General features: G+C 40.4%; 3 protein-coding genes across 3 annotated transcripts; 2 read left to right on the top strand and 1 right to left on the bottom strand.

The window, feature by feature from the left end:
- The first annotated feature begins 469 nt into the window (after positions 1–469).
- LOC135466866 (uncharacterized) lies at positions 470–1,910 on the top strand. The gene has a single exon (XM_064744619.1). The coding sequence runs from the start codon at positions 630–632 to the stop codon at positions 1,671–1,673; it is 1,044 nt and encodes a 347-aa protein (XP_064600689.1). The 5' UTR covers positions 470–629; the 3' UTR covers positions 1,674–1,910.
- Positions 1,911–4,418: 2,508 nt separating this feature from the next.
- On the bottom strand, positions 4,419–11,430 carry LOC135466868 (flavin reductase (NADPH)-like). Its single transcript, XM_064744620.1, has 5 exons — positions 11,280–11,430; positions 9,155–9,313; positions 7,779–7,868; positions 6,412–6,543; positions 4,419–5,425 (listed from the first exon to the last, which is right to left on the bottom strand). Exons 1-5 carry the CDS (start codon positions 11,362–11,364, stop codon positions 5,271–5,273), a joined length of 621 nt encoding a protein of 206 aa, XP_064600690.1. The 5' UTR covers positions 11,365–11,430; the 3' UTR covers positions 4,419–5,270.
- Positions 11,431–14,221: 2,791 nt separating this feature from the next.
- Positions 14,222–16,213, top strand: LOC135468926 (uncharacterized). Its single transcript, XM_064747418.1, has one exon. It carries the CDS (start codon positions 14,448–14,450, stop codon positions 15,603–15,605), a length of 1,158 nt encoding a protein of 385 aa, XP_064603488.1. The 5' UTR covers positions 14,222–14,447; the 3' UTR covers positions 15,606–16,213.
- The last annotated feature ends 1,219 nt before the right edge of the window (positions 16,214–17,432 follow it).

Raw genomic sequence — 17,432 nt, 5'->3', positions numbered from 1 at the left:
ATGAAACATTCAAATTCCTGTATCAACGCGTATTTAATCTGATTCTTGACATAGCCCGCGCAGCAAGACATGTGCGGCCTCAAGTGTTAGCAAATCCTTTATAGAGTTTACACGTGTTGATGAAATACCAGGCTTGAGTCACTAAGCGATCTGTTCCACACAGTTAATGAATGCTGTGGTATGATCAATAATAGCTAAGACATGAACAAACATGTTCCAGTGATGTATGTGGGTCAATACGATGTTCCCTAAAAAACATTTATACGAGGATATATCGACACGCCTCCTAGCGAACAACAACTGTATAGTAGGTATGAGGCCTAGTTCTATTTTGAGCATTATTGAGAACTGAGTTAGGGTATCCCCCTTCTCGTCGCCTTAGCTGTACCTTGCCATCAGCATTAGAGACGCATGACACCTATATCTATCCGGGACGGTGCGTCATACACACGGGTTCAATGTGACGTGGTCACATTTGTCAGTTATCTTTAGAGCTAGGAATTTCGCAAAACACTTTCTGTTTACTCGTCGACAGCGTACACACAACGTACTTGGGCTATATAAACTGTATACATTTTAAAAGCATATCCCACTTTAACCAAGTTGTGGACTGGAGATATAGATACAAAATGGCTTCAGGTGTAGCTGCGGACCGTGTACAGAGACCCGATCTGGCCAAGCATGATTCCTCCGTCCTGGACTTGGCCTTTGTTATGGACTGCACGAGTAGTATGGGCTCCTATATTAATCAAGCCAGGGATAACATTCGCACAATCGTGGAACAGATCGTAGCGAAGGAAACCAGCGACGTCCGACTGGCTTTAGTGGAATACCGTGACCACCCGCCCCAGGACCAGACCTTCGTGACGCGACCCCATGACTTTACAGGGTCCGTGAGCACTATGAAGGGCTGGCTGGAGAACTGTAGTGCCAAAGGTGGAGGGGATAGGCCAGAAGCTGTTGCCGATGGCCTTCACGATCTTCTCAAGTTGTCCTGGAGGGATAAATCAACTAAAATATGTGTGTTCATAGCTGATGCTCCACCTCACGGGCTGTCACGCAGTGGCGACAGTTTTCCGAACGGCTGCCCAGCTAGCATTGACCCAATGGTTGTCACTCGTCAGCTGGCCGAGAAAGGGGTGACGATCTACATGGTGGGGTGCGAGCCGTCCATCTCCCCGTATAAGGACTTCTTCACGGCGGTGGCATACCTGACTGGCGGTCAATACGTGCCACTAAGAGGTGCGCACCTGCTTACCCAGGTGATAATCGGAGGTGCTCAGGAGGAGCTGTCCCTGGACCAGTGGATAGCTGATGTGGAGGCGGAGGTGGTCCAAGAGCTTCGGGAGCACGGTGGAGATTTGGACGACGACGCCGAGGAAAGGGTTTCCAGAAGTGTGCACGCAAAACTGAAAAGCAAAGGGGCTAATGTTCGACAACTTCACTTGAACAAAGCGGCTCTGAAAGAGGCACCATTGTCAGCCCAGCATCTGTCTAAATGCGAGGATATGTCGGCTGTCCAAAGTCTGTTCAAACCGGCTGCGGCAGCTCCTGCGCTATCCCTTGGAAGAGGTTCAACTCCCGACGTGTACTCAACTGAAGAAAGGGAAATTGAACTGGAACAAGCAAAGCGAATGGTCAAGAAATCTGTATGGAGAAACAAAGCTAAGTAGGTACAGCTATTCTCGAAGAGACAGGACATTATTATGTAAATTTCATTTTTGGAAGTAGATCTGTGTTTTTAATATTAATTGCCAGATCTATCTGATATAAGTTAACGAAGTAGGTGAAACGAAATTGAAACTTATGGCTCTCAAAGGATTGTTCCAAGGTCATTTCGACACTGAACAGTATATACGCGCACATGGACTGTGGAAGGTACATAGTGACCTGCTTAGTTTTTTTTTTTTTTTTTTTTTTTTTTTTAGGGCATACGCTATATACGGTGTATAGCTAAGGGGAGACAATTCTGTTCCCTGTGATCAACTTCTTCGTGCAATCAGGGCGCTGATCGAGATAATCTGACTGATAAATTCGTGATGACTTTATTAAAGGTGAATAGAACACATCCGCACCACATGGTCATATCGTTTACCCTATGGCTGTGCCAAATGCACGAATGTAGGAATCCAGTTCTGTATTGTGTATATTTCCATACTGCATGTTATAGTTTGACTTTATAAGGTTTTCACTGTTTCACCTCTGTCGCTGAAATCCTTTGCATGAGCTCTCACGGAATTCATTGGATATATCACATCAGCACATACATATATACATCAGCATTACAGCACATCACGTAGTGCGTTACTTAACGAGGAAATGAAAATAGCTAACAAAAATATTTGTAGTTTAAAAGTTATTGTGTATTTCATGTTCACTCTTATTCTGTCTACTTTATGTTGATGTTTATACAGGGCAAAGTTAATAAAAAGAATTTTGCCTAAACATTGATAAAATACCTTGTCATGTATTCCTTTCGTTTTAGTAGTTGTTACTCTGGATGATGTGTCAAAACCGTTAACCAGGCTACCATTTACCAGAGAGAAAAAAAGTTTGCCATTAATCAGTTATCCAATTAGCTCTCGTGGTATAAGATACCGTACCACGTTGGCCGAGTAATTAGAGCGCCCAGCTCGTATCAAGAAAACTCTGGTTCAACCACCAGTCAATCAGCTATATAAACAGGACATATCTTTTTACCCTCCCCCCCCCCCCAATTTTTAGTTTCCGGAAATTATATATACTTGTAACACAAACAGGCCCCCTTCGCTGAATAAAACATCACACTATTGCAAATATATTTTCTCCCTAAACTAAACATGGTAAACTGCAATTTTCCCACTGTACATTACTATTAATATAGGGCCTACATGCTTTTTCCGCCCTTGGGCCTACATATTTATATATGTTTATGAGCTAGCTCCCCTAGATGGGAGTCGTCAGTCGATTGAAACGGATTCGTTGAGCTCAACGGTCGATAGATTCTTTTTTTATGACATCTGCAAATCGAACTTCGTCGTCTGGCAATACAAGCCCCTCCACAAGCGAATAAAGTCAGGCACCAATACCACGTGGCCATGAACTGATTATGTGACAAAATTACATAGGTTTAACTTTCAGTACACATATAGAAGTGTAATCTGACAAAAAAGTAGACTCATTTGTCTCCAAACACAATCTTTTTTTCTAATTTAGTGACTGTGTTTCATTGCGATGACGTTGCAGTTCTATTCAGCCCAAAAAGCAGAATAATTAATATATTTGTACAATATATGCACTCGTGGGTGTTGGGTTATTTATTTCATTATGGTTTATCGTCATTCCAAGATCGTTTCACTTAGGACGGGTTCCAAGATTCATCGGTGAAGGAAAGATAAGTAACCGTTGTAACCCCGACTTTGGCGCATTAGAGACAATTTACTCACTATACTGGCGATATTCACATCTTATGTTTGTGCACGCTGCAAAGAGGAGAAATTTACACACAGAAGATATACGGCCATCCACCAATTGATATTAAGATGGAAGTCAATGCTTTTGTTAGTAGTAACACATTAATGTAGTATATGAGTAATGTTAACGCGAGAAACGAAGGTGAAATGTTTCTCTTGATTCAGTATTTCGTCGTTTATTTCGCCATCACCCTAGTGATGATAAGACATTATCTTGAATAAGAGTTATCTCCCGTTTTTCGGGATACCTTCAACTGACCAGCAGAGCCCCATGGTTTTACAGATCAACACCTTGTCCATGATTTCTAGCTACTTTTGTACACATAAAAGTTTTCTGTTTTGACCTCATTATGTGTGACTTCCAAGAGATTAAAAGTACTTACTACATGTATATACGGTTGTTTGGTTAGTGCTATGTGCTGAAGAACATTTCACTTATATGAAGGCACTGAGCTTGATGTTTGAGTGGAGAAACCTAGGCATGCCAAGCCCTAGGGAAACCTCGACCCACGGCTTGTGCCTGGTGAAACTCTGACTTAAAGAACTGCAGACAGCAAAACTAAATACAGGCTAACATTATACCATCTAATGAAATGGGCGAGTGATACGCAACATAATGTACAAAGGCTTTGAGATAAAGCTAAGAAAATATATTTCCAGTTTTCACGATCAGGAGACACAAAACACTTCTTTCAGCATTTTGAAGGTGGGGTGGGGGGGTGGGGGGGGTGGGGGGGGGGGGGAATTTGACCATAGTTATGGTTTTAAAAAAATCATTTCTATTGTAGCTTTCAGGATGTTACAGTAGAATTCTATTTTGGGGCTCTTCTGTAAAGTCACGGTTGAGTCGATGGGAACTGGATTCGAACGGGCAAACTTAGTGGTCACAGAAATGTTAGCTTCTGGAAGAATCTTTCAGAGGTCTTGGCGACAATAAGTGCAATAAAGTCCACCAACTGAAATATATCAATTTATAATATGTGTTTAATTTCATATTCCAAAAAAAACATCACGATTCCATTTTAACATTGATATTTTTAATAATGAAAACGAGTATTTGTTGTGAAAAGGCAGTGGATTAAACACATTCTCGTCGGTAAACAAATGTTCTTCGGGTAAACAAATACTCTTCAATAAACAAATGCTCTTTGATAAACTAATGCTCTTCAATAAACAAATGCTCCTTGATAAACAAATGCTCTTCGGTATCATTCGGTCCTTCATTATCTCACGTTTACACATGCAACGTCATATCCGTATCACCGTTACAATACTTAACTTTCATTGCAGTATTTTCAGCATATATACTTACAATAAAATCCCAATGATTTCATGGCATTTTTTACTAGCTTATACAGTACCAGGTTGATAAAAAATCTTATGAAATTCCATTTGATTAACTGTAAATCATACGTAAACCATACTTTTTTCACGAATTAATCACCCTACTGTACTGCAGTTCTTACAGCATGAAATTCAAGGTGATTGACCCCATATAGTCACGTTCGCTAATATAATCTCATAGTATAAGGGGTTGAGGCTCTAACTCGTTGGTTTCCAGCCTCCATTGCATTCCCGTTACGTTTGTCTTACGTAATTTCTGTGTTCTGAAATGGGGCTTACAGACAAACCCCCGATTGGTGCCAGCTTCATAAATACAATCTCGAACTAAATTCACAATCGGAGCACAAAGGTAAAACCCTTCTTTAAATTAATTCATTGCTAATATATGTCTTGCAGACTATATATATGTCGTGCAGACTAATATATGTCTTGCAGACTCAGGATCCGCATCATGGCCAGATGTAGGCGAGCACCTTAGGGTGGATTGGAAACCCCAACCCTTTTGTGGAGATACTGATCCGTCTCTGGAAACATGCAATTCACCAGGAAGTTTCCCAAGTCGTATTTGCTAACTTTCCTAGACGCATTACTCGACTCTTGGACAGCGATCTTTCCCGTGGCCGGTTCATCTTTAAGAACAGAAACAAATGAATGAATGAAGTTGTATGCTTGCAATATTCGTGAAAACAAGACGGATTGATATGCAGAATCTTTGATATTTCAAAAATAAGTCCAAAATTATTTCCCAATAAATTTAATTTAATTAAACGTCATAATCTTAGTCTTGGTAAAAGTGTGCCAATCTGGGTAAAAGTGTGCTAATCTTGGTATAAGTGTACAACTGCAACAAAACTGATTTCATCCTTTCATGTCCTTGAAACATTACGAAAGGTAATTGTAACAGCTATAAATACACGCTTTTTATGTTGTCAAGTTATTCCACGTGTACACTGAGTAGTTTACAAGATAAAGAGATTAGAAGTAGTAATGAGTTTCAATTACCATCGTTATTCTAAGTTCGTGGTCAAAAGAAAGATGTTAAAAAACAACCCTACAAGGAACTAAATACCTCTCGACTTTAACCACAATTGCAATTCACAGTGCAAGATAATATAGGTGAAAGCGCAAGGTCCTTGATTAAAAAAATATGTGGTGTATGGTATATTTGGTACACGATTGATGAAAATTTTGCTTAAAAATTAAATATCCTATTTTACAGGCCTGGCACAACGTATAACTTAAAAGATCTCAGTGATGTTTAAAATTAAATTGACGAAGGTCACATAACGTGAATAGTGTACGTTTAGTGTAAGTTTGATATATCTGGTCATAATCTTGAAGAGATAGGGTTTACAAAGAAGTGGACAGAAGGACGGGCGGACGAACGGTGGGACGGACACTAACTTGTAACCACTAAAAGCAATGTGTTTTTCTACTAATCTTAGTTGTAACAACCATAAAACGCCGAAGATTCCAAACGTTTTGTCCATGTCGACTGTGACTGCTATGGCTGTTATGAAAAACATAATGCAGGCGTTAAGTATCACGAACAGTACCACGAGTTTCTATACAAATGGCCAGCTATGTCAAGCATAACCAAATCACGTTTACTTACCGGCTATATGTGGAGGACATACAATGATGTAATCTAAGTCACTCTCCTCCAATATCTTTATCTGTCGTTTGTGATCCTCGGTTATGGGAACAAAGCGTGCTGGCAATTTCTCCTCAGGGAAAAATACAAATGCTGAAACCGAGAACAGATGCAGATTTCTATTTGTTATACTCATTTTAAGCCATGTTGTTAGGAGGCGTGTAATTTGCTACTACTTGTGCATTTAGATAGAATAAAACCCTCTGAAGTAAATAGACAAGTGGCTGTATTTCAGCGGTTACGTGTGACTTGCCAAACATCAAACTGTTGTCACTGCTCTAGTTTTAATATTTGTACTGCAGTCTTTCAAATTTTGTACACTCCTGTGACATGGGGTAACTTAAAAGGCAAAGAAAACATTAAAATGTAAACTGGAATATTACACTCAAAAAATAATCTCTTCATTTTAACAGGAATTCTGTTGCCTGAGTGATGCTAGAATGAGTTCTGTTATTAAAACATAATATTTTGTCATACTCAACACAATATCCTGTTATCTCTAGACTGAATTAATAGATGCTATATATATGCTATATTTAACAAAATAATCTGCCTCAATAACAGAATACATTCTAGCATCACTCAGGCAACAGACTTTCTATTAAATTGTGGATGAATATCAAACACTGTCGTGGAAAACAGATCGATTTTTTTTATCAGAATTTTTCCAACCGAGTAATATTTTTTTAAGCATGGAATTCGACAGTTCTCTGTTGGGACGCATGGAAAAGGTATCCATGACGCCACATGTTTTTTTGTATTCAAACAGTTCGTTTCAAGGTCCAAACGGCAAATGTGTACATTCACTTTGAATGCAGAAGTCGAGCAGTCTTACGTTTTAAGTGGCAACTCTGATGTGACGTCATAGATCACCACCAACGATCACAGGTCATAAACGATCAAACTAATACAGCGCTTCACTATACATCATGTCTGGCATTTTACGTAGCTCTGCATTCGTACAACCACTCAACAATGTCTGACGTTTCATGAAGAAAAAACAGTATCCAATCAATGTTTTACTTGAGATAATGTTTAGCATTTCATGCAGAAGAATAGACTTCATTCAACCATTGAACACACTTCATGAGGAAAAAAACAGTATTCACGCAATGTTTCACTTCAGATGAGCATGTCTTGCATTTCGTGTACAAGAATATAACTTAATGTTTCAACCGAATGCAGATGATGACTGCTTTGTCACTGGAATAATACAGCTAGGTTTGTCACATGTTTTTCAACGCAATGAGTCGGCATGGTTTTCTCCGCCGTCGTATGTGTGAAATAATTTTGAGCGCGACAATTAAATAAACAGGAATTGTCCTTACCAGAATTACAAACTGATATCCTCTTTACATTGCACTCCTTCATGGCGGCCACAATATTTGTGGTTCCCACAGAGAACAGAGTTGTTGGCGCTGAAATAAATAGTGAAGGCACGGCAAGGTCAGAATAGTGAGAACTACTCACAGCCTATCCACTTGTATGCGTGCATGAGAACATTATTACATTCCAGATATTCTACTGTGTGCTAAAATGAAAATACCAAAAACACCAAATCTGCAGATCTAAAGATGTAAAAGTCATCATGATAGATTTTAACAAACCTGCATGCAATTTTCAATTACTAAGAGCGAGTACTGGCCGAACCATTATGGCTAATAAAAACAGGCTTGCATGCAATTTTTACTTCATCTTTTCAATCGCTAAGTCACAGGGGGTGCGAGTTCAGTTCCACCCTTGGACACTAAATTTGCGGATTCGCTGTTGGTCAGTGTTTGTGGGGGTCTTGATAAGTGGTCAACGAAGCTCGTTTGGACAACCTAACGTTCGTTGAAGGCACCTTGTCTTACGCCATTATGGTGTGCGCCACGCGTGGGAGAGTTCGTAAGTAACTTCCCTAAGGCCAGAGGGGCATTGCGGTTTCTTCCACTCATGAAACTGGCCGTGATCGAAAAAGTGAAAAGTTCTTGAATATGGCTATAAACACCTGTCCAATCAGATATAAATGTATGTGTAATTACTGTTCTCGGCTGAAGTCCTAATGTGTGTTTTTGTGGTCTCGTTTGGCATTAATAACCTAATTCTTCTAATTTATAGGATAGATATTAGTAGCGTTGAAAGTAGAATACTGCATTTCTTTACTCGCCTTTTGGAAAAGTAAAGATATGAGCATGTTGCTTATTATAGATGGTCTAACCATTTGAGAAAAAAGAAACGCAATAGTCATGTCACAATTACATATATATTGGCTAAAATGAGCATACCAAGTGTCCCAAAAATTAGAAGAAATAGGGTAATACCATGGATGTTATTAACAAGCTTACGAAAACGCACGATAATGGTATTATTCTTTAACATGTAATTTGTGGAATTCAAATGAAAGCACTGGTAAACAAGGGAATTCCAAATAACAGTCTACCGACTTCCACAGGTGAGTGTGACAAGTTATAATGGTGGTAAGCAAGAAACCTTCAACGAACTTCATGAAAGACTACACCAGAAAGTACCGTCGACCGCTTATTTCTTCCACAGACCCGACTACTGTAACGAAAGCAGCGAGATTTTCAAAATTTGCTATCCGAGCAATGCTACTGAACCAACGTCCCGTTTGACTTGGCCATCAAAAGACAACCACCAACTTCATTCCAGTTACTCGACAAAAGAACATCAGTTACATATATATGCAATACTTATGACATACACAAATCCACTCCTGTTCCGATTGCAACAACCACACCATCTTGTCCACTTATAGCCTTTTTCACGTCATCCTCGTTGGTTACATCCCCTTGGATGACGTCTAAATTGTCGGAAGATGACAGTCGAGTTGGATCACGCACGAGAACCCTGACCTTCAATCCTACATACAATATTGGGCGATATAATTACCCAAAGCAACACAGACAAATATATATTTTATAGTGCGATACCATTTTCCATCTGAAAGCGCAGAAACCGTTGTAATAATCTTTAAAGGGAAAGTGAACATAAAAACTTGGTAAGCATCAGCAGAACGACAATTCATACCTTTATCTCAATAACATTAGATTTTTTCACTGAATTAAAAGTAGTTAAATATCTGAATTGTAAGGTGAGCTTCTGTTGCCATATCACACGTCATGCACATCACCATTTCATTGGCCCCAAAACATGTATTTATTGTCAGATCAGGCTTAGTGCTTTCTTGCAAAAGCACACATTACACGAGAAATTTACACTATTTTTATTCAAGCCTGAAACATAAAGTTGCAGGATTAGTTGTGCGCCACACATTATTAACGTGACTGATAATGTCCATCTCACAAACCACGCCTTGACTATATTTAGTTCTGTGAAAATATATATGACGGCGACCAGCTTAATGAGATGTGAATACCATAAGATATAAAGCGGACGCTGATTTGAAACTCCATTAGAGGTCACAATAACGTTATCAGAGGTCAAACTTGAATATGTGTTGCCAAACGAAGCCAGTTGAAGACTTTGATATGAAGTACAAAAAATGACCCCGCAAACTGACAAGGTTATCTTGAATGACTTTCAAGATAACTTATATACAGATTTCCATTTGCATGCCATGGAACTGTAAATATATCTGTTTATCTGACAGGACAATTTTGATTAACTATTATCTGAACAGCGATATCTAGGATTGTTGTACATAAGAACCTGTTCAACCGTAATAAGCACGATGACTAAGTTAATGTCAATGGCCTGCTTCACCTTTAAGACTCTCATAAAACCGTCCTATTGAAGAGTGAATATGGATCATTACGTATTTACATTCTGCTTGAATATGTCTCTCATGCAAAAAAAATCGTTTTACACTCAAACAAATAATCTGTTAAGTATCAGATTAAAAATCTGTTGTCTGCACGATGTTTGAATGTTATTATAACATAATACTTCGTCATATTTAACATAATATCGTATTAGTCTAATACAGTCAATGTTAAACAGAATATGTGTGCTAATCATCTGATATAACAGCAGAATATATTATAGCAACACTCAGATATCAGGCATCACTCGGACAGATTTTCTGCTAAATTTTAGCACATAATTGTTATTATTTTTAGAGCGAAGCGTTATATAATGTTATAATCAGCATTCCTAAGGCTATTTTATTTATTTATTTGGTTGGTGTTTTTCACCGTACTCAAGAATATTTCACTTATACGACGTCGGCTAGCATTATAGTGGGAAGAAACGTGGCAGAGCCCGGGGGAAACCCACGACCATCCGCAGGTTGCTGGCAGACTTCCTGAGGCTAATCCCACAGAAATATGTAGGGCATCTGGATACACTCGTATACTGACTTCCAACTAAAACTTTTGAGTACACAGACAGAACATAAGATTACACATTCATATCAACCCGTTAAATCTATAGGCGTCGAAACAGATGCTACTGACTCATTCACCAACATAAGCTAGAGCAGTGCCGAAAATGTGGTATAATTGGAAAAATAATGGTCACACTTCACTGGTTTGGTCCGTCCGACCTCTCCTCAGTTTACCTTGGTTAGGGGTGGTATTCTAACTGTTCATGGAAATGCTTAAAAAGTATCATCTTACCCATCTCCGCTAACTGTTTATAAGTGGCGCATATATCCACAGTGTCGAGTTTATTTAACATGAAGCATAGCCATCCATGTAAAACCTTTACACACCCATTCAAGCCCTCAGAGCGGCTAAAATACCTTACAAATACATTGGCCCCTATATATACAAGCTGCAGTTCACTGTATGAATTAATGATGTCTATATCACCTCTCAGCACGAGGGGTGAACCACTCTGTAATGTAAGTCTACATCTGTACAGACCTTCCCGTAGAGCAGCTTCCACACATGCCTTTCCCGTCTGTCCTGTAGCTCCAAAGATGACCACCTTAAAACCTGCCTTCATCATGTCTCCTGCCACAGAGTATATTGATTGTTCTGAAGAGTTTCACTGTGCAGTTATCACACGCCTGTCGGGCCCTCTAGCGAGTGTGTGTGTACGTGAATATCTGCTCGTACTCCGTGACCTTTGTAAGCTCACAAGGCCGTGTCCCCACAGCCCGCCGTTCTGTTTGCTACTGCACACATCTGAGCGTATACTGGAGTCGCGCCACACCGAGTATCATTTGGGTATGGCACAGCATTTCGGAAGCAGGCAAACAGAGCTTTGATAGCGTCCATCGGAAAAATGTCCGGCACTCTAATGCACGGAAGTAATTGTTACCTGGGGCATTGATGGTCATGTCAAATGTCACAATACACTGTTGAAGTAGCTGGTCCCAACTCAAGAAAGAGAGCCTCCGTAGACTGGTGGTTAGCGTGCTAGCGCAGCACAATGAACCAGGAGCCCCTCTCTCTCACCAATGCGAACGCTGTGAGTTCAAATCCAGCTCATGCTGGGTTCCATTCCGGTTGTACATGGGAAGGTCTGGCATAAACCTACGGATCGTCGTGGGTATCCTCCGGGCTCTGCATGCCCGGTTTTCTACAAGTAAGTGTCTTAGAAAAGACTCACGTGCACAGTTGAAGCACCGGAAGTTTGTGCATAACAGTTTGCGTTGTTCTTGTTTGTAAGTCTTGAAGTGGAAATCAAATATCACAGCAGATTGTGGAGTGACACATGGATATATGTAGTTATATATAAAATTCCAGAAAAATATTTAAGAGAGGAAGTGAAGTATCCAAATCACAATTCAGTCCGTCAACCGGTAAATTAATGTACGAAGTCAAACTCCCAAACATCAGTTCCACTAATAAAATTGGCGTCACAATTTAGGAAAATATATGTATAATTAGTTCCACGGAGGACAGGTAGCAGTAAGTAGATATAGTCATTAGTTTCCAGGGAGGTTCAAAACATATACAACTGTAATATCTAACTGAATAATCCAAGATTAACCACGCGTTAATGGCCCGGTAGGTGATAAATTTAAACTGTCATAAGGACAATATTTATTTACTGATTTATTTGATTGGTGTTTTACGCCGTACTCAAGAATATTTCACCTTTACGAAGGCGGACAGGGTTGTGGTGGGATGAAACCGGGCATCAACAGGTTGCTGGTAGACCTCCCCACGCAAGAAAGGAGAGGAAGCCAGCATGTACTGGGCTTGAACTCACAGCGACCGCTTTGGTGCGAGACTCTTGAGTCATTGAGTCTGGTGTGTTTATCCCTTCGGCCACGGAGCCCCCTAGGACAATATCTATAATATCTAAATTTCTCAGTACTATGATATGCTTTATTATTTAGTTCGATTTTTTTTTCTTTTTTTCTTTTTTGGCTTGGATATGTATGTCGCTAAATTTCCGCAGTATGAAGTTTAACCAATTCACGGGGTTTCCGTGTAAATTATCAGTCCGCTCTTTAGCAGGTACATATAGTCGTGCCATACAACCAGTGAAGTCTAATGACCCTTTTACATCATTGCATTTTTTTTACCTATTTCTATTTAAACCATGGTACTAGAGTCGTGTAATTCTTTTTAAGCATTTACATGAACAGCTGGAGAAATAAATCTTTAACTTAGATAAATTGACACGAGTCCGTATTTCACCGCGTAGGTGTGACCATTCGTCAACTCTCACACTGTCGTTGCTGCCCTCGTTTTACCCTCCATACTGATGTCTATTTCTGATATTTCAGGAATACCATGCAAGTCAACCCACAGTCACTGTGTGTGCGGACCAGGGCTTAAACGGAAATATGGACACGACCCTTGCACGCGTGGACAGAGATCCAATACATGAATATTGATAACACAACCATATATGCAGGAAGATTATCACGGCATCGCGGGTCTCTCATATACCAAGTGAGCATATATAAGACTTCAACATCTGTCGGAAGTCATCAAACCATCCACTAACAAGAAGAGCATTAATTTTAGTACAGTGTGAAAAAATTTAATTTAATGTTTTCGGCTGTGAAACTGAAATCAAGTTTGTCCTTTAAAGAGTAAAATCTGGTTAATTTTAAACGTAAGCCTTACGTGTGTATGGGCAGGATTAGTGACGACAACATGATTAAGGATTTAACACCGCACATAGCGGTACTGTACTCGATATCGCTGAACCTTCTATCGTAACGAGTGCAATCCCGAGAATGCTCAGCATTGGAGGGATTTGACGAGGATTTATGACGAGGATACCATATTGAAGGACTTATACAACAGACACCTGCTAAAGTCTATTCTACCCTCCCCAAAAAAGAAGAAAAAACGTTAATTTTTTATTCAAACTGTTCAAGTGAATGCTTTTACTTAGTAGCAACTCATACAGCGCTTAGCATGGATGAATTAGGTCAAAAAAATGCAGTGGCGTTAATTCAAATTTATTAGACAGGATGTTCTGTTGCCCTCAGACTAAATAGACAATGACATGAAAACAAATGCGGAGGAATATATACAGGCTGATGAAATAACAGGAAATAGCGCGCACAGCAGACGTACTGATCGCTGTGCGGAGTTTAGTCGCGATAACCTTCCCTCGAGCAACATGTATATTCAAATGTACAGACAATAGCATTTCTTCGAACACTTGAAGGTGTCACCATGAACAGACATTTATCATGTGTATGTTAACTGCATGGCTATGGTCTAGCTTTATTTCCTGTGTGTACATGCCTGTATTTGGCCTATGGAATTGCACCACGTATCCGAAATAGCTAACTTAGCAGTATTGCACCACTGCCTGTCAGCCGTAACCGCAACGGATATACATATAGCAACTGATCAGCCAGGCCCAGTAGTTAGGCTGTACTTTGTGTATAGTTGTTGACACACGAGTGCTGCGAGGCTCCATACGTATATTCATGCTATATCTATAATAGTGCCTACAATTCTGTATGTTCGCTGTGTATTGGTGGACTGTAACTAGGCTGAAATGTGTGACAACTGGCTAGTCAACGTTTACATCTTACTGTAGAGGTGACGTAAGCAGTGTTTTATTTATTTTTATTTATTTTACGGATATATTGAAAATATCGTGAAAAAATGGCGTCAGATATTCTCGAACACTCTTCAAATCCCGGCTCAGATTCGGAAAGTTCCGAAGTGGAAGATACCAGCCTTGATCTTGCCTTCGCCATGGACTGCACTGGTAGTATGGGGTCGTACATAAATGAGGCCCGGGAAAATATACGGAAGATTGTCGAGGGCATTACGCTACATGGCGAAGACATTGATGTACGCCTGGCGCTGGTGGAGTACAGAGATCATCCGCCAGAGGACAGCACTTTCGTCACACGGACACATGACTTCACAAGTGACGTCATTATCATGAAATCGTGGCTAAATGAGTGTAGCGCTGATGGGGGCGGGGACACCCCAGAAGCCGTTGCCGACGCCTTAAACCAGGTGTTCAAACTTAGCTGGCGTCCGGACTCTGTCAAAATATGTGTGTTAATCTCCGATGCCCCACCCCACGGGCTCAGCGGACGTGGTGGGGACGGGTTCCCGAATGGTTGTCCAAACGGCATCGACCCGCTGAAGACAGCACGTGACCTGTCCGAGATTGGCGTCATGATTTATGTAGTGGGGTGTCAACCTTGCATTTTACCATACGTCAAGTTTTTCAAGGCGTTGTCTTTCATCACTGGAGGACAGTACGTACCACTGACAGACGCAGAGGTTCTGACACATGTCATTATTGGAAGCGCGCGGGAAGAGATTTCATTGGATCAGTTCACGCCTGACGTCGATGCCGTCGTGAAGGCAGAGCTGGAACAGAAGGGATTGAGTATCGACGAAGATGCACTAGTCAAAGATATTTATGACATTCTAAGGTGGAAAGGGGCTAAAGTGTGGCAATTGCAGAACAATAATAGCTGTTTAGTAACAGTCGATCCGACAGTAAAAGAGATTGCCAATTGCGGTGATATGAGTGACGTCAGACAACGAACAGGGCAAAGTTGGGGCAGGGGAAGGGGAAGAGGGCGTGGCAGAGGGCGTGGTAGAGGGCGTGGTAGAGGCAGGGGTGGTAGTCGTGTCGCAGGTCTCACCTTGAGTGAACATGACAACGAAGGAGATCAAAACAGCGAGACGAACGAGGCTTTCGCCGCTACCGAGACAGAGATTAACATAGCACAGGTGGAACGAATGGTTCAAAAGTCTGTTGCGCAAACTAAAGCAATTCTAGGACTAAACAAATAAAAAGTGTTGGGATGATCGACATTTAAACAGCAAACGACATTTTCTCGTGAAAACATTAGCCTATTTTTCATTCCCTTTTTGATGACGTCACAAAAAATTGAACTTTTGATACCAGTGTGTGGGACATCCGAATGACTTATTTGCAACAACATGCATTATGTTTGGCCAAGTGTTTGAGCTGATGATTGACAGTTCAGAGACCTCCATACCCTCGTCAATGTCGGTGCAACACGCATTTTTCAAATCTATGTAACCTTGGTCTGTGTACATGCCAAGATGTGGCATTGACTAATAAATAGTATTGTAGGTGGTATAAGACGAATTTCGTGATTGCAGTATATGCATGTTTTCAGCCAATATACCTGTGTTATATTGGATGTTAGGGCAGCATAGAAGTCCCTCGCCAACGCTGACTTTCTCTCCGGTTGTACGTGGGAAAGTCTGTCAGAAACCTGCAGATGGTCATGTATTTCCCCGGGCTCTACCCAGTTTCCTCCAACCAAAATGCTGGCCGCTTTCATGTGAATGAAATATTCTTGTATTCGAATTAAAACAGCAATCTAATAAATAAACTGGACTGTCGTAACGCATTTGTTTTATGAGTATCTCGCTGAATACATCGTCTGAATCTTTCTGTGTTCGTAATAAATGTGTTAATCAAAAAAACCTTTATTTGATTCTTGTTTTTTCATTATTAAATTATTAATGTTAATCGGTGTGCAGTTTATATGAAAGATACATTATCCTGCGTGTATGTTTCCGTCTAAAAACCACTTGACTGTGTATTAACATAGTCTACGCTTTCGGGGGAGGGGAGTCTCGCTGATTCAGGTGCTGACTAAAGCGACTAAATGTACATCAGGACGTTTACCAGTGACTTCGGGGGTTCAACTCCAGCTCTCGCCCTTTCGATTGCCGCTTTATGTTGGGAGAAGTGTCAGGTATCTTCTAGTGAAGGACGGTGGTTTACTGCCTGGTCACTCCGGTTTCATCTATCTGTAAACCCTACCGCCGTCAAATAAGTGAAAACCCAAGATTGAGCACAAATCAGTCAATAAAATAAATAAATTATTCGCTTTCCGTAACAAACCATCGATTCAAAGCCTAAAAAATAATTCAACCCTGTATTTCTCCAATCATTTCAAGTGGATGTGTGCTTCTCTTCTGCAAATCTTAATCTGCCTGTATATTATCTGATTTAGTTTAGTGGTCTTTTGGGAAAACTGCTGTGGTATATCTATGTATTTGTTTGCTTGAAAGCTTTGGGTTTAACACATGTAGCTTTCAGCAATATTTCACCACGGTGGTACATACCTCAAGCTGTAGCCGATGTATTTAGTGTTAGTGTGAAGACACCGGACACCCAGTCACATGATTCTGACATCGGCAAGATCAGTATACTAGGCCTACATGTATGTTCCTGTAATACCTCCAATTCCTCTAATACCTCCAACTAAACGAGGTAATATCAAGATTACCGATTAGGTATGACTTTGGTATGACTCGGCTCGAGGCTGAACCCCGGGTGTATCAATTCCGACATACTATACATCCACTACGCCATTGTAAGCCCGGCATGGCTACTAAAATAGCTCCAAGGCAACAGGGCTGAAGTTTTTAAATGACATGACGGAAGACGTACGGAATAAATCGGATACCAAGGTTCAAACAGATTTGGTGGAAATAATACTATTTAACATTTATAACAAAAGTGTCCTCAAAAAACAAAATCTTCCGTAGTTTCCGTGCAATTTGACTGATAGACATTGCGTAAACATATTCCTAATGTCATGTTTTCACTGAATGACGTCAAAGGCATTTTAAATA

This window comes from Liolophura sinensis, chromosome 6 (genome assembly GCF_032854445.1).
Source record: "Liolophura sinensis isolate JHLJ2023 chromosome 6, CUHK_Ljap_v2, whole genome shotgun sequence".
In the NCBI taxonomy this organism is placed as follows: Eukaryota; Metazoa; Mollusca; class Polyplacophora; order Chitonida; family Chitonidae; genus Liolophura; species Liolophura sinensis.
Note: the sequence above shows the minus strand (reverse complement) of the source record. Positions and strands in the feature narration are given on the sequence as shown.

Excerpts from the sequence above, each read along its gene's own strand:
- LOC135466866 (XM_064744619.1), top strand. The coding sequence starts at position 630 with ATGGCTTCAGGTGTAGCTGCGGACCGTGTACAGAGACCCGATCTGGCC.
- LOC135466868 (XM_064744620.1), bottom strand. The coding sequence starts at position 11,364 with ATGATGAAGGCAGGTTTTAAGGTGGTCATCTTTGGAGCTACAGGACAG. Across the intron at positions 6,544-7,778 it reads GATATCAGTTTGTAATTCTG|CATTTGTATTTTTCCCTGAG; the intron begins GTAAGGACAATT and ends TCTCGGTTTCAG. Across the intron at positions 5,426-6,411 it reads ATGTCCTCCACATATAGCCG|ATGAACCGGCCACGGGAAAG; the intron begins GTAAGTAAACGT and ends CTGTTCTTAAAG.
- LOC135468926 (XM_064747418.1), top strand. The coding sequence starts at position 14,448 with ATGGCGTCAGATATTCTCGAACACTCTTCAAATCCCGGCTCAGATTCG.